At 33.4% G+C, this 18,340-nt stretch overlaps 1 protein-coding gene, 1 non-coding gene and 1 pseudogene across 2 annotated transcripts; 2 read left to right on the top strand and 1 right to left on the bottom strand.

Moving 5' to 3' along the window:
* Positions 1-8,345: 8,345 nt before the first annotated feature.
* LOC125220823 (transcription termination factor MTERF8, chloroplastic-like) lies at positions 8,346-9,906 on the bottom strand (annotated as a pseudogene).
* A 4,676-nt stretch (positions 9,907-14,582) lies between these two features.
* On the top strand, positions 14,583-16,498 carry LOC125219381 (pentatricopeptide repeat-containing protein At4g31070, mitochondrial-like). The gene has a single exon (XM_048121354.2). It carries the CDS (start codon positions 14,608-14,610, stop codon positions 16,408-16,410), a length of 1,803 nt encoding a protein of 600 aa, XP_047977311.1. The 5' UTR covers positions 14,583-14,607; the 3' UTR covers positions 16,411-16,498.
* Positions 16,499-16,773: 275 nt separating this feature from the next.
* Positions 16,774-16,846, top strand: TRNAK-CUU (transfer RNA lysine (anticodon CUU)). The gene has a single exon. It is a non-coding gene; the product is annotated as a tRNA-Lys (tRNA).
* The last annotated feature ends 1,494 nt before the right edge of the window (positions 16,847-18,340 follow it).

Here is an 18,340-nt window from a genome sequence, read left to right as displayed (position 1 = left end):
ATAAAATAATAGGGGTCACATGTCATGAATTCAAATTAAACATTTATATTCGAGACCATTTAATTAGTTAGTCAATGTTTGTCCTTATATATATTGCAAAATTTCTACCCATGCGTTATGAATTGAATTGACAAAAATAAATTATTTTGCATGAGAATCATAATATTTTGTATACTAAATTTTGCAGCCACTTTATTAAAACTAACAACTTCAACCAAACCTGTTGTCTAAGAAACCAGCAGCTCTCTACATTTGACACTTCAAAAAAATTTATTCCTTTTTTTTGTCAATTTCTTTGCTGTCTGATTTTCATTTGAGTCAGCAAAACAAAACAATTGGTCTTTTTTTATTTAACTAATTAAGAATCAAGTTCCCTTATTAGGACCTTAACCACTTCTTGACAATTATTTGTTTGGAAAGTTGAAACCTTTTGACAAATGTAAAGTATGATTGAAATGTTTTGAACATTTTATTAATATATTTAGGGGAGTCCACTTTCTGGTTCACGCACATTGTATGTGTAATTTTTTAGCACTAAATTGAAATATGTATACATTCAAGAATCGTGGATGTCAATGTTATGCTTTATGATGATTGATAGTACTCCTAATATTTTTTTGTGAGGGGTAAATATTAGCCACATTAACATATCTATATTTCCAAAAGTTGAAACCAAGTTATATGGAATTTTAAAAATATAATTAAGTCTATATATGTGTATGAAATGGGCGAGTTTTGAAATGGTGAATATTGTTAACTTCACGGAGAAATTTCTATAAATAGAATTGACAGTATATGTATCAGTATTACTATAAATTTACTTAAATATATAATGTAGATATTATTTGCTTATAACATGCATAAGTAAAGTTCCTCAAAAAGAAAATAAATAGGAGTAGTAAATATTATGGAATGAGCTGTCTATTAATAGGGACAAGGAATTTTGGTATTTTTCCATTGCCAAGAATGTCAATTTCAGAATCCATAAATTCAATGAAAAAAGCAACGAGAATTCGATGTTGCTAGAAAAACCACATGTCAAAAGGAAATTAGGTTTGAATAAATTTAACTGTTGTATTATTGTCATTTACACCATAGTTTGTATGTCACTAGTTAATGTACTCCTGAATGCAGTCTTTAATTTTTGTTTCCATAAAAAATTAGGCACTCCGTAATATTAATTTATTTATGAAATACTAATTTTAATTTTATTGTAATTACAATTTTCATGGTATCAAAGTTCATTGAAAAGTGGGAATGCTATAACTGCAAAAGGGAAATAGTTATACCATCTGAGATATTGTAGTTGCAAAGTTTTTATATCCTTGTGATTAAAACAAATTTGGGAATATTGTGTGACTTGTGTCATATTAGATAATTAACTATTTCATTATTATTATTATAAATTATGAGAGTCACTTGCTCTTAATAATTGGATGTACTAACAATAATATAAATACTCATCGGTTAGTTGTCCCTCCCATTGACACCCATTGAGGTGCCTAAAATCAGCGCGTGGATTAGTCACTGAGCCACCAGTAAATACCATTGGTAATTATGAAATAATAATAATAATAATAATAATAATAATAATAATAATAAATACTCATCAAATAACTGAAAATTCTCAAATTGGCATTATTAGCTCCTTTTAAAGGTATCAAACTCCAATTTTCCAAAATAAAATAGCAGAAGAATCGAGCTTGATTTCGGATATCAGAGAGATTAAGGTCTAAGAATTCTTCATCCTTTTCGAATTATTACTTTTTCTTACTATTATTTATGTATTATAACCGACACTAGAATTATTATTAAAAAATTTATATAGTTAACTGAAATTCTACCACGACATTCAGATTCGTTGAAAGAAAATAACCAAATCATCTCATAAAGTTATAGTCAAAAAGAAAGTTAGGCAAGTTAAAAGATTCGAGGTCGATGAAGGTGTGAATCTTTGAATATAAGATTGGAAAAAATCTTATTAAATCATTTGAATAATGCCAAATGAAACCTAACTTCCATATAATAGGATATATTAAGAGCTAGACATTTAACGTGGAATACCTAATAAAACGTTTCACAAGATTTATTTTGAATAAAAAAAATTAAAACTCAATCTACATAAATTTAACAAATTTTGAAAATGTTATTGCATAGAGAGAAATAAATTAATAAAAGCTAACACATTAAACAAATTTATAGATCTCAAACTTAATTATTTAATAAAAATCATATTAATATCACTAAAATACTCATAATAAATTACATGCAATGGAAAATAATTAATTAATTGTATATATACCACCAAAACAACAGAAAAAACTACCGAAAAATAAAAAGGGCCCATTGAGATGAAGAGAAACGTAGACGAAATGTGGGCCCGTCCACTTAGTGTTATGACTTTGATATGATTCATCTGGGCCCACTACCCTTTGGTTAAGACCCTAATTTGCTTGACCCACTTTTACCACCACTCCCACAAACAAATTAAAAGATCTATTTTGCCTACACCTCTCCCCCATCTTCATATGTTTTTATATTAAAATCCTAAGCTTTTATATTATTAAATTAAAATTTAAATGTAGGTACTATATTGGTGTAACTTGTAAGAGTAGAACAAGTGAAATTTTTGGTAATGATTTTGGATAAAATGTGGGTTTTGCCTATATGTTTGACTTTGAACATTTTATAATTAGTATAGTGTTGAGAACCCCTAGTCTTTTTAAATTTTAATGAGGAATATATAGATTTTAGATTCATTATAGAAACTAGCTAGTACTCTTATTATTTATATTATTCTTACATATTCATATGATTAAAAGTCCTTCACCGCCCTATGTTGGCCTACACATTAGTGCACCAATTAACTTAATTTGTTATGTAGTGAGAATATGATACAAGCTAGTGCTTCCACTTTTGTTACTCCTTTCTATTTTTGGTTAAGAGACACGACACCATTTGAAAATATAATCAAGAGTTTAGCATCAATGTAATTATTGAGATGCTATTACAAGGTGCACTTTAATAAGATGTTAGGAATATTTGGGCTATCAATTATTTGGCCACAAATGTTATTACCTAAAGTGTAAAGTAGATATATAGGTTACTAGGTCATAATTACTTCAAGCCAAGTTGCAATGATACTAGAGAATTCCTAGAGAAAATAATTGTACCATCTCCTTCTTAGAATGTGTATCATTATGTAATCATGACTGCATTTTTCTTCATTTTATGCTTTCGGATTACATATTAATTTCAATCATGGAGATGATAAGATTCCAATGTCACCTTAGTGTGAAATGCATATGTGATGGATTCTAGATCTATGAATGTTTAGTAGATTTGTCCCGTGTAAGAATATATCAAATGAGATGCTTTGAGTGTGTTCTTATTGAGTGTTATGGGGTGTCTGTGTGTTTGTATTATCATGTATCGAATCGGAATCAGTGTCTCTTTATGTTGTTTATTTTGAATGGTCAGTGATTAGTTATCTCTCGAGTCTTTTTGGTGACACTTTTTTTTTGGTCTCATGAGGCAAGTTTTGATGTGATACTATGATGTTGTTTTTAGACTCACCTTCTTCAGATTTGTATTAGCATTTTTGTATTTTTATCTATTTATAAAAATTATTTACAATAGAATCAATCTTCTTATTTAATTTTTACACATACAAAATCCTTATCATAAAACTAGATCACGTCTAAAACAATGTATAATCTAGGTTCCATATACCAAAATACGTAAATCTCACATCTCTAGGCCTAATGTACCACCAGTTATGGTGAACCCTACTCGCCAGCTACTGACTTTTAGCATTTTTATACACTACTTCCCAGTAATTTCTCCCTTTTCAATTCTACATTGGTTCAAATCTCACTTTTTTAATTTGACGATGGACAACAATAGTTGCAAATAAGATTCCTAAGAACAAAATTGACAACGTGTCGGTCTATAAATTTGAACTAGTTTTCGTAGTATAAGAAAACTAATTAATATGGTTTATATAATTCTCTTAACACAAATTGAACATGTTAACCTTTTGACACTACCAAATTCCACAGCTCTTCAGTTCTTCACGAGCCTTTTTAAGGAAACCACGCCGACCACTAATAGAATAATAGCATCTCAATTCTCAAATTAAAAAAAAAAAAGAAAAAGAAAAAAGTATACTTTTATATATTATATGCAGTATTTTATTTGTAAAACGGAATTCTAAAGGCAATATACGATTAAGACAGTTACTAAAAGATAATATTGATCCCTAAAAAGCATTAAACTTTCTCGAATGTAGGAGTATATATAAGTATTGTGTTATTATCTTTAAATCAAGTAAATTGTAGTTTTCTACATTGTTAATTAAATCTGGGTTTTGCGATTTTCTTTTTAAGGTTATTTCACGAAGTTAATTACTATATAGTTTTACTAAGCAGCTTTATGATCTGCCAACTCAAATGCGATATTTTATAACACACAATGGCAAATCTAGGTAGGGCCAGACACCACAACTATGACTGTGAGCCGCAAAAATATATGCTAATTAAGCCCGTGATATGGTAATTATGTCTCAACTCTTTGGGGTTAGAATTTACTTCGTTTCTTTGTCTGCCATATATCGTCAACGACAATCACGACACTGCCTTTCCAATGCCGCTCACAACCTTTTTTGCTTTGTCAATCTCATGAGTTATGTTTTATGAATCCATCATTGCACTTAACAGAAGTGTCATTCCAAGTTCGGATAGTGTAAAACCAAAACATGTAGTACAGTATGCCTTCAAGAAAAGAGCAATCTTTGGAATATACTATGTAGCATGCCTCAACCAAGTTGACATTTATTTTCAGAAAAATTCAATTAAGAAATGAAAAGAAATAAAAAAAAAAACACACACACACACACAATACTAATACTAATAGAATCTAATTTGGAAGGGGAAATCAAGAATCTAATAAAGTTATACACCAAATCTTGATTTGATACCTACTTTTCTCATTTGATAAGACAAACCTCGCGCATGCGTTGCGAATCAAAAATCCAAATTTGATTTCTTTCTATCTAAGATTCTAGCTAAACCTCATGTGTTTTTTATCATAAGAAATTAACAATTAAGAAATAATTGTACTACTATTATTAAAGAATTTACATTACCGACATTATGACGATAATGCAGTGAGAAATTTGACATAATTAAACCATAAATTCATAAAATAAGACATTAATTCGAAACAAGATTAAATTTGTCTCCAAATAGAACACTTCTATAGCGACAAATGAACGATCATGTGTATTATATATAATTCTAGACACAAAGTTTGTCGTAAGTTTCACAACTTTAATTAATATTAATATATTTCGCATTATGAAAAGTCATAGTACAAAACAAGATTTTATGTGCATATATAATGTTCAATTTAAATATAGGTATTTTATGTGTAACCAACCAAAAATGTTTGGTGGTCAATTAATACACTCCATTTGATCAAGAATTTGCCACCTTTTCTTTTGTCAATGAGATCTTTGTAGGATTAGAAATTCCGTTGGCTAGGAATATTTAAAACGTGAATAAAAATATCACACTACCCTTTTGATATTTTCTCTCATGGAATGTTCCATAAATGTTTTGATAATATGGTAATTTCAATCACAAAATTTCAACAAGTTGACATGTAATTAAGTTCATACAAGAGAATAAAAATTTAATTATTCTAAAGCTTTGAATAACATTTTATTATTTGAACTAGTGGGCCATAAATGTAACATCAAATTAGTATGATAGTTAAATATTTTCAAATTAAAGATCATATCATAAACTATAAAGTACCTACGAGGTCAAAGGACGTATAATAAGTGAGTAAGTGACAATTAAACCGTAAATAAATTAAATAAACCCAATTATTAGTGTCTTCTAGTAGGACTTGATAGGAAAAAATATACTATAGTATTGTCCAAGTGCTTTTTCTAAAAAAGGAAAGATATAGTGATTTACTTTAGCAAGATAATGTGAGAGATACTATAATTTTAATGCATTATATATATATATATATAGAGAGAGAGAGGGGTTTGTGTTAAAATGACAATCCCTCTTAAAATGACACCGTAACACCACTTATACAGCAATATTATAAACGCTACACATCAATATTACAAACACTACACAGGATTGTTGTATAGTGTGTCGGATATTGCTGGACAAGAAATATTGTTGTATAAAGACCAGCAAATTGCTGGCCGAGTTTTTCAGATTTTCTTTTTCTTTTTTTACCACGTGACAGTTTATTATTCGTCCACGTGTACAAATGATTGGCTAGGAATGGGAATGGTGGTATGGTGTTATTTTAAGGGATGGTGGCACCCTAACATGCCCATATATATATATATATGTGTGTGTATAAATAGTTATATTTGATTGATATATTGATTAAAAAATAAAGCTAGTTTATCCCAAGTATATCCCATTTCTTATCATGATAAGTTGATAGTTGCCAATATGTGTTAGGGCTTCTTTACATGTCATTTGTGATAGCAAATGACAATGCTTTTCTCTATTGGAAATAGCTCAAACACTATGTAGAAACACTTGGCTTCCACACTTTTTTATCCTTGGTATGTAGGCCATTCTAGATCTTTCTCTACCTTATCATATTATGTTTCCCTAGTTGTACCTTTTATCTTAAAGTTTACTACATATAGTAGAGTAATCAGTATCGATCGTTAATTTATACGTTATTGTATACATCTATTTACGTCTATAACGTAAGGTGTAATAAGAGTGCTTGATCTCCGAAACAATGGAAAAGTGACTCTTGTATCCTCAAAATAATTTTATATAAAACTTTTCTCATGTAGTTTCGCGACTTGTTAATGATTTTTGCAGACTATTACATATAAACAGGATGTGTTATAAATGAAATGAGTTTGCGAGATGATTGAAACTATCACACTAAGAAACTGGGTTAGGCCCATTACTCAAATGGGCCAAGATGAGAAATGTGCTCAAGATTTTGTCCAAGCCCATATAATTATGTATCAATATATTATTTGAAAATACAATTAATACCATTACCAATAAATTTCACAAAATAATGTTCAGATGTACAGACACTGTATTAACTCTTCGAGATTCTCATTGCATTTTTTTTTGTACAAATAAAGATAAGTAGATGAATGAAGAATATTTGATTTTTTTTTCATATCCATCTACCGACATTGGCAATTAAAAAACGTGTGAAATACAATGTTGCATGAATTGAGGCGAATTTATGCCAAGGAATTGTGCAAGAATATATTTGAGAAAATTGGTTAAGCCACTAAAGAAACAACTTGAAAATTGAATAAATTCATTCATGAAAGTGGGACCCAAAAATTGTTTCCAAGATTTTATTTATAAATAAAACGTTTGATTTTTGGGTTTAGGATTCATCTATGATCTAGAACTTGGATATATCTCTTACCCTTTTATGCATGTCGGCGATTTTATTCACGTGGAATTTTAATTTTCTTAATATTCTTCCTTTTATCTTGAATTATGGAGTATGATATTTCCCCTTTCTTATCTCCGACAAAATAGATAAACATTTCCTTTACAAATAGATCATATTCATAGATGACATTACTTTTTCTTTAATGTGAGATCAGTTGGCTAGTGACCTTTTTATCCTTATAAAATTGGCTCATTTCATTGTCTTTATCCACTATGTTAGAAGCACTTCAATTAAAACAAATAAATATGATTGAAAATGAGTATATAATCATTCAAATTATTATCTTGATCATTCCCACCATCTACTTAGTGTAGATAGCTGTGTCAATTAGAAGTGGAGTATATTTTAAACCTCGAAAAAACAGAAGAATCTATTTTATTAGATGAGTAGAATTATACTATTTTACACCTTCAAAATACAGTCGAATCTAAGCCCATAAAATTGGGCCCTTAAAAGTGGAATTTAGTATATGAGCCCAAATATAATCCTTAATTTGCTAGGTGGAGAGCTCTACCCATAATTTTCAGTGAATACCTTAATCAAATCATAAGTTTTTATAATTGAGCTCGCTTCACATAAATTTAACATAGCAAATTTAACATGCTATCATATCTCCTTCGAATTCGTATAGTTTCGGGTCGGTTCTACCAAATTGTCGGATTTGATTTATCGGATTTTGGATGCTGCTATATCTTCGATTACTCCACCCATTTTATATAGTATTCGCTCCGTTAAACCAATTCATAGAAATTTATTGATGGAGTATCCTTTTTCTGTAAAGCAAAATGCCTTCGATTCTTGGATAATCTGCATCACTTCTACTTCTAATGTAACACAGGATTCCACTTTTATGTGGAAACGGCACGTATCAATAATTAGACAATTCCTCAATATCTTGTTCATTCCAACATCACTAGCAAGCCAAAACTATCTCGATCACAAGCCAGAACACGAACACGAACACACTACATAGCGTTACGATTTTCAGCTGATATCTACAACAACGAATGAATAAGCCGGATACATGTATACCTCCTTAGGCATTACTACTCCATAGCTACCACTTCTACAAGCATCATTTCTTTATGCTTTCAACAAATAGCTTCGTGATGTGTTCATCATCAATCAAATCATAATGAGGCCGAACGAATCTGTAAAAAAATCTAGCATCTGTCAACGTAGAAACGACTGCAAGACACGGCCACTTCTTAATCAGATCCCGACTCTCCAAAAGCATCAGAATCTGCATCCGCGGCTCAAGCCTCTTCTCGATACTGCACACAAGTGCTGACGGAGAGGCCACAATACTGGATGTATCGTACTTCCCGGTAGCAAGCAGAAACTCTATCACCTCCCTCATTTTCTTCCCCGATGCTGAGAAAACCTGTGCCTGCTTCCTAAAAATCGTGCGTATGTCATGATCCCCAAATCCTAATCTGCGGAGAGTCTGCAGCTTGGCTTCCCACATCCCTTCGCTCGTGTGATTGAACACAATGACAGCTCGGATAAATGCCAACGAAGTGTGTGGGACACCGAATGTCACAGCCTTGCCCACAGATTTCCTCACGATGTCCGACCTCACCAAGAAGCCCCTCGGGTGAGTGTGGAGGAAGTGAAGAACGCGCTCCATCGGTATACCACAGCTCTTCAAGGTCTCCACATTGGGCATCAAGGTTTTCTCCAAATCAGCAGTCACAAACCATGAGCATTTCTTCAAAAGCCGAGCTACATCATCATTGGATCCCAATAGCCCCTTCAGAATCGATAACGAGGGAATGATCTTGGTCGACATACTCGAATGCAGAATCGTTGGATTGCTGAAAACTATCTTGGCATTCTCCTCAGAGGAAATCCCCAAATTTTGAAACAACTTCAATCTGGAATTCAATCGCTCAACAGTGTACCCTAGAATCAGAGGGCTGTAGAGGACCAATTTGTGGAGCTGAGGAGTGGTAAAGCTGTTCTCTTTTAGGAATGATAATACGGAATCGGCTCTTTCGGGGGTTCCGAATTTAGTCACGCGTGATGCGGCTAGTGAAGCCAGTTCAGGGGGGAATTGGTGGTTATGGATCAAGACATCGTGAATTTCAGAGATCCTAGAACTAGAATGGAAATGGATTGAGGGGGAGAAAGGAAGATTGGAGTTGCAGAGGGAATGGATTAGGGTTTAGAAATGAAAATGGGAGATTCCGGCGCGCAATTGCAATCATATTGATTGAACGATCAATAAATGGAAACGGAAATTACTTGCCTGCGAAATTCTAGGGATTTCACTGCCTCATTTTCTCAATGAAGGGGTTCTTCACCGGGGCAGGATCCCCCTGCTGTGGTAGGAAACACGGCAGGGCCTGCTGTGGTAGAATACGTCGACGTTTTGCTCAAATTTGACATACTTTAACTCTTTTCAAATACTCCGGCTTCAATACATAAAGCACTAAGTCACTAACTAACAAATCCATATTTTCTTTTCAAATAGATTCAATACATGCCGCACTAACTAATTTATATTTTCGGTGATTTAAGTTGAACTATAATTTTATTTAAATAATGATTGATAAGCTACTCATTAAAATATATAAATTACTTACTAATTAAAATTTCAGAATTTTATATTAAATTGGATTCTCATTTAAATTTTATATAAAATAATAATTAAAGCTTGTCGGTTGCAGTTAGGAGATATGAGTTCTAGTTATAATTTGTTTTAACAAAAATTTATCAAATTTTAGAAAGTCATTATGTATTTAAATTTATAAATCTCAATTATAATATTACAATAAAAGGTAATTTCAAAAAATAATTTAAACTCCCTTAGTATTACTCTTTAAATTATTTTTTAGTGTAATATTAGTATAAAATATATTATAGTAGTAATTGATAGAAGTTCATACCACATACTCCCTCTGTTCCATAAATTTTATCACATATTGATTGGACACAAATTTTAAGAAATGTAATAAAAAGTGAGTTGAAAAAATTAGTGGAATGAGTACGTGGAATATAGGGTCCACTACCAACAATGGTAAAAAGTGAATGTAACAAATTTTGTGGGACATACGAAAATAAAAAAATATGACAAACTTTCTGAGACGGTTGGAGTAATTTAAGAGATAATTGTCATTTTATTTATTGACTTCTTGCTGGTCTCACACATTTTCAAATTGAAATATAAATCATAATTTTTTATTTTTTTAATTGTCTCAAAATACATAAAATTGAAGCTAATATTGAATAAAAATCAAATATGATAACAACAATCCAACGTTGTGTAGATAAAATGATTTCATTATATGTGCAGTGTTGATTAAAAATATTGTGATTTTACTGCCATATTATATTTTTTAATTTTCCATTATATTTTCAACTTTTACCGTCATGGGATAATTGAAAAAACTGATATGTGAGTATTATTAGAGTTTTAAAGTTATGAAACTGTCAAAAATTCAACGAATAACTAATGTAATAATCATTATCACTAAATTTTAAATATAAAATGAGTTTGCAAATTTGATAAATTTTTAGTCCAAAACAAATCATGGATAAAATTTTAATTACTAAAATTCTAAAATTTTAATTAGTAAGTAATTTATATATTTTAATGAGTAGCTTATTAATCATTATTTAAATAAAATTATTGTTCAACTTAAATTATCGAAAATATGAATTAGTTAGTGTGGCATGTATTGAATCTATTTGGAAAGAAGTGTTGTATGTATTGAAGCTAGAGTATTTGAAAAGAGTTGAAGTTTATCAAATTTGAGACAAAACGTCGACGTTTCCTACCACAGCAGGCCCTGCTGTGTTTCCTACCACAGCAGGGGATCCTGCACCACCGTGGGGCAGGATCCCCTGCTGTGGTAGGAAACACAGCAGGGCCTGCTGTGGTAGAATACGTTGACGTTTTTCTCAAATTTGACATACTTTAACTCTTTTCAAATACTCCAGCTTCAATACATAAAGCACTAAGTCACTAACTAACAAATCCATATTTTCTTTTCAAATAGATTCAATACATGCCGCACTAACTAATTTATATTTTCAGTGATTTAAGTTGAACTATAATTTTATTTAAATAATGATTGATAAGCTACTCATTAAAATATATAAATTACTTACTAATTAAAATTTCAGAATTTTATATTAAATTGGATTCTCATTTAAATTTTATATAAAATAATAATTAAAGCTTGTCGGTTGCAGTTAGGAGATATGAGTTCTAGTTATAATTTGTTTTAACAAAAATTTATCAAATTTTAGAAAGTCATTATGTATTTAAATTTATAAATCTCAATTATAATATTACAATAAAAGTTAATTTCAAAAAATAATTTAAACTCCCTTAGTATTACTCTTTAAATTATTTTTAGTGTAATATTAGTATAAAATATATTATAGTAGTAATTGATAGAAGTTCATACCACATACTCCCTCTGTTCCATAAATTTTATCACATATTGATTGGACACAAATTTTAAGAAATGTAATAAAAAGTGAGTTGAAAAAATTAGTGGAATGAGTACGTGGAATATAGGGTCCACTACCAACAATGGTAAAAAGTGAAATGTAACAAATTTTGTGGGACATACGAAAATAAAAAAATATGAAAAACTTTCTGGGACGGTTGGAGTAATTTAAGAGATAATTGTCATTTTATTTATTGACTTCTCGCTGGTCTCACACATTTTCAAATTGAAATATAAATCATAATTTTTTATTTTTTTTAATTGTCTCAAAATACATAAAATTGAAGCTAATATTGAAGAAAAATCAAATATGATAACAACAATCCAACGTTGTGTAGATAAAATGATTTCATTATATGTGCAGTGTTGATTAAAAATATTGTGATTTTACTGCCATATTATATTTTTTAATTTTCCATTATATTTTCAACTTTTACCGTCATGGGATAATTGAAAAAACTGATATGTGAGTATTATTAGAGTTTTAAAGTTACGAAACTGTCAAAAATTCAACGAATAACTAATGTAATAATCATTATCACTAAATTTTAAATATAAAATGAGTTTGCAAATTTGATAAATTTTTAGTCCAAAACAAATCATGGATAAAATTTTAATTACTAAAATTCTAAAATTTTAATTAGTAAGTAATTTATATATTTTAATGAGTAGCTTATTAATCATTATTTAAATAAAATTATTGTTCAACTTAAATTATCGAAAATATGAATTAGTTAGTGTGGCATGTATTGAATCTATTTGGAAAGAAGTGCTGTATGTATTGAAGCTAGAGTATTTGAAAAGAGTTGAAGTTTATCAAATTTGAGACAAAACGTCGACGTTTCCTACCACAGCAGACCCTGCTGTGTTTCCTACCACAGCAGGGGATCCTGCACCACCGTCGAAATATTAAATTCAGGTAGAATTTTTCTAATTTTACGATTAAATTTCATTTTCTTAAGGATTCAGATTTTCAGTTTCAAAAGGATATTTTTTTAATTTCAAATTTCAAATTTCAAATATTCTAACCAAACACTATATGTAATTATTAATATTTTATTTTTGGATTTTTTCTATTTAGATTTTGTTGTTATATTTCTTCAAATTCAAATTTTATATTTTCTGGCTCAGGTTTATGTTTTTTTCAAAATTCAGATTTTGGGATCAAATCGAATTTGGTTAAATTTCAATTTGAAAGATTAAGAAAAACATGCCATTAAAATAAATAGATCGAAGCACAGTCTGTTTGAAGTATTAATTGAAAAAATTGTTGGTTTCATAATTTACAAGAGATTAAAGCCGGGCGTAATACAACCCAAACGAAGGAATACAAATGTAAAACTGAAATGAAATTACAACTTGAAAATCGAAACAAATAAACCGTGAAAAGTAGTTAGACTCGATGAGTCCTCTTTCCGCAAGACGAAATACGCCCCCGTAGTGCTCTTCGGTTTGACGTTTCGTCCCCAAAGATAAAATGGCTACGTCTCTCGTGAAGCAGCACCACTATCAATAGAGCTCCGGCGAACTGGACGGAGGAGAGGGCAAAGTTTTCGACAGAAAAACAATGCAGAGAGAGGAGAGAGTGTATGATGCAAATGCTATGTAAATTCTAGTTTCTAGTGTGTTTAGACTGCTAGAATGACTAGCCTATTTATAGGCTCAGTCCACCGCAGAGGGTCAATGTGGACTATCACGTGTCAGCCACGTTGGCTTTACCGCGTCATACTGACGAGGTGCCATCCCGCTTGACTCGCTGACGTGGAAGTGGTCTAAAAAGAACTAGACCTACTAGCCTTGGGTCGAACCTAAGCACCAAGCCCACGACCAGGCCCAAAAAACAGCCCAAAGACCACCCAAAGACCAATTGCCAAGTCCAAGGACACCCGCTTGGCTCGCTGACGTGGAAGTGGTCTAAAAAGAACTAGACCCACTAGCCTTGGGTCGAACCCAAGCACCAAGCCCACGACCAGGCCCAAAAAACAGCCCAAAGACCAATTGCCAAGGACGGGCTCGAGGCTCGAGGCGCGCGACGGCGCGCGCGCTTGTGGGCTCTACAGCCCATCTTAGTCTATTATAATTATTACATGTAATAATCCTTCTTATTAAATACTTATTTAATAAGGTTGTAACTTCCAATATGGGATAATTAACTCTCTTAATTAACCCTTAGTTTTTCTCATAGCTCTTTTAATTAGTTTGCAATTTTTGCACAACTTTAATCCATTTTTTCTCACACACAGAGAATCGGATTTAGGAAAATGAATATACCACGGTGATCTACTCCGAACGTAGATCGACGCTATATCATTTAATTTCACAAAATTAAATGTCTCGTTGAAATTATAATTGGTCAAAGTGTATTGACGGGCATAGATTCCAACAAAAAATTAATGTCATGAAATAAAAAAAATCACATTATTTGGGATGAAAAAACAATTAAACTAACTATAAGTCTCAATGCAAGGCTTACACTTTGAAATTTGTATAAATATATCTCAATTTCGAATAATGTCTAAATTTATAATTACGCTTTTAATTACTAATATTGTTAATAAAATAATAACTAGTAGAGTATAATAAGTTAATTACAATTAACCCCTAAATAATAAAAAATATAAAGCCCAATCGCTGAAGCTCCCGTGAAATGCAAAGACACCGTTAAATGCATCATCGCTTCGTCTCAACATCCGCCTCCGCCACATCGCAGCTCCACGCCAAAATCAAGACCCTCATCTCCCAAAAATCTTACGAGCAAGCCCTCACATTCTACGCCCGACATCTCCACCCTTCCCAATTAACCACAGACACCGCCTTCCTCGTCCCCTCCATCACCAAAGCATGCGCCCATTCCCAATCCCCCCGCATCGGCCGCCAGCTCCACTGCAACGCCCTCAAACTCGGCCTCACTTCAGATTTCACCGTATCCAATTCGTTCCTATCCATGTACGCCAAATTCCCCGACACGGACCTCGCGGAGAAGGTGTTCGACGAAATGCCTGAAAGAGACGCCATTTCTTGGAACTCCATGATCAACTGCTATACACAAAGTGGGAACTTCTCTAAATCACTCAGTATGGTTAAGGAGATGTATGGGCTCGGTCTAACGCTGAAGCCGGAGCTGGCTGCGGGATTTATCGCGGCGTGTGCTAGGAACGGGAGCTGGGGATTGGGGAGAGCGATACATGCGCTTTTCACCGTTGATGAGAGGATGGAGTTTTCGATGTTTGTGGCGACAGCTCTGGTGGATTTCTACTGGCGGTTTGGCGATCCGGAGATGGCGTTTCGTGTTTTTGGTGGGATTTTGGAGAAGAATCAGGTGTCGTGGACAGCGATGATCACCGGATGCATCGAGTTTCGGGATTATGGTAGGGCGTTTGACTGTTTACGAGCAATGCAGCGTGGTGGTGTGAAGCCGAACAGGGTGACTTTGGTTAGCGTCTTACCAGCTTGCGCTGCACTAGGCTCGATCACACACGGGAAGGAGGTTCATGGCTTTGCTGCGCGGCGTGGCTATGATTTGGATGTTCGGTTGTCAGCAGCGCTCTTGCACATGTACTGCGAATGCCCGGGAGGGCTGAGGATCGCGAGGCTTGTATTCGAGAGGTCTGTGGAGAAGGAGGTCGTGGCGTGGAGTACTATGATCGCGGGATATTCTAAAAGCAAGGCTGCTGCTAGAGAAGGCATCATGCTATTCAATCGGATGCGGATTAATGGGATTCTCCCGAATAACGCCACCATCTTGGCCGTGATTTCATCGTGTGTTAGCTTGCTATCTCTACCCGATGCCAGTGGCATCCACGGCTACGCCTTGAAATCGGGTTTGGGAAATGATCTATTCGTACAGAACGCCCTTATCAGCATGTATTCCAAGTGTGGCAGCCTTGAAGACTGCGTGCGCGTATTCAATGACATGGCGACTAGAGATTGCGTTTCATGGAGCTCTGTGATCAGCGCGTACGGGATGTACGGCAATGCAGGGGAGGCTCTGCGGCTCTTTGATGAGATGCAGAGTGACGAAGGAGTGAAGGTGGACGGGGTTGCTTATCTGGCAGTACTGTCCGCGTGCAGCCATGGCGGCCTTGTGGAGGAGGGGCGGGCGGTGTTTGAACGGGCGTTGGACCATGGGGAGGTGTCGATGGGGTTGGAGCACTATGGGTGCTACATTGACCTTCTTGGGAGAGCAGGGGAGGTTGAGGAGGCTTATGATGTGGTGTGTCGGATGCCGATGGAGCCGAGCCCCGGGATGTTGAGTAGCTTGGTGTCTGCTTGTAGGGTTTATGGGAGACTGGATGTGGCAGAAAAGGTAGGGAATATGCTGGTGGAGATGGAGCCTGAGAATGCTGCAAATCATACTCTTTTGAGTACGGTTTATGCTGAGTCTTATAAATGGTGGGGTGTTGAAGAAGTTAGGAGAGACATGAGGAGGAGAAATTTGAAGAAAACGTCTAGTTTTAGCAAAGTTTAACATTTTGAAACGGGTTACATTTTTCCTTTATGTTACTGCAATTTGACGCATTTTTTCAAATTGTGAATTGGTAATTTGAAACTCTTCAGTTAGATTGTTATTTTCACTTTAATCGGGGAAGGGAAGCAAAAATTTAGTTTGAAAACTAGTGTCATACCAATGTGATGGGAAAATAATTTAATTAAAAAATTTATGTGTTTAAAAATAGAAAAAAAAAACATGTAATAGTCCCCCGTGGAAAAAAAATCTTAGGAGAATTTTAATTTGTAAATTAGTGTGCTAATACTACTACAATTATCGATTTACTCACCTTTTAAAACTACTCTATTAGATATAAGTCTATTGCATAAATTAACCAACATAGCCCGTCTAGCTCAGTTGGTAGAGCGCAAGGCTCTTAACCTTGTGGTCGTGGGTTCGAGCCCCACGGTGGGCGATTATTACTTTTTCTATATTTTTTCATATTAATTTTCGACCCCACGGTGGGTGAATATTATTTTTTTCCCTTTTTATTCATATAACTTTTTGATAGTTTCACATTTTTTTTAAAATTTTTTACTCGCATAACTTTTTTGATAATATTTGTGGTCACAAATTTTCAGGATGAACTATATCATATATGTCTAGGAACATTAGATTAGGATACAACAAAACCAAATTTTGCCAGTATGATTGAAAAAACACAATGTATTGAATAAACTATTACTACTCCATATAAAAATTACTCCGTACTTAAGAAAACCGACTTAGGATATTTTACTAGTTAAGCTTACCAAGTTAGATTAGGAGTTAAATTATCAATGTTGTCATATGTTGTTTTATTTTCAGTTTTCAAACTCGCAAACAACGTTATCAACTTATATCGCTCAAAATTCCGTCGTCTTCACAAACATCAGCTCATAAGAGCATCCTTAACGCGGATGGGTCGGGCCACAACTCGCGAGTCCCGGCCCGGGAATAGCGTTGGAGCATGGTGAGTCACGGCCTGGGCCGGTCCCGGGGCCGCAGTTGCGTCCCTGGGCCGCTCCCTGGGTCCGGCCCGGCCTAGGGTTATCTGCTACGGGACGGGCCGCAAACCGCCAAATTTTATTTTTTTTTCCTTTTTTCGATTTTTTTTTTGCCTATTTATACTCATTTCTTCAACATTCTTCCACCAATTTCTCCATTTCTATCCTCTAAATTATTTCAATATTTTTTCTAGGAATTGAAATTTTTTTTTTCTAGGTCTTAATAATTTTTTTTTAGGATTTGTAATTTTTTATTTTTCGACTGAACAATGAATTTTCCCGATTTTAATTGTTCAGCGTATTCTATTTTATGATTAAAATATGTTGTAGTTGTGAATAGTGCAAATGAATAGTTGTGGCCTGAGTTGTGGTCTGCGGGGTTAATGGAGTTGTGGCCTGGAACCTCTAATTTGAGGGAATGATGACGTGGAGGGGACTTGCGGCCCAAATCCAGGACGGGGTTAAGGATGCTCTAATGTTAGCAGTTTCTAGGCTAGTAGAAGTTCATGTGGTGAAGAAACTTACATAGAGAGAGTGAGATCAAGTCATGGAATATGAATAGATGATAGATGTTAGAAAAATACTCAAATAATTCGGTGTTTAATGGAGTAGTATATAAGCACTTGTATTATACTCTCTCCGTTTTATAGTAATGGAATTATTTTGTCATTTTGATACGTTCCATAGTAATAGAGTCCGTTTCATAGTAATAGAATTATTTTGCCATTTTGATACGTTCCATAGTAATAGAGTCATTTCTCTTTTTAGTAAAAGTCAACATATTTTTCACACCTACTTTATTCTCTCTTACTTTTTTTCTCTCTTCATCTTTCTACCTTTTTCATTTTACACTTTATTATCCCTTTAATTAATTCACCTAACACAATTTGTCTTAATCTATATGCTGAAAAAATAGTCTCCAT

This window comes from Salvia hispanica, chromosome 1 (assembly GCF_029641045.1).
Source record: "Salvia hispanica isolate PSC_SH4W2 chromosome 1, Shi_PSC_v1, whole genome shotgun sequence".
In the NCBI taxonomy this organism is placed as follows: domain Eukaryota; kingdom Viridiplantae; phylum Streptophyta; class Magnoliopsida; order Lamiales; family Lamiaceae; genus Salvia; species Salvia hispanica.
The sequence above is the reverse complement of the archived record's forward strand: the minus strand, read 5'-3'. Positions and strand labels throughout refer to the sequence as shown.

Excerpts from the sequence above, each read along its gene's own strand:
- LOC125219381 (XM_048121354.2), top strand. The coding sequence starts at position 14,608 with ATGCATCATCGCTTCGTCTCAACATCCGCCTCCGCCACATCGCAGCTC.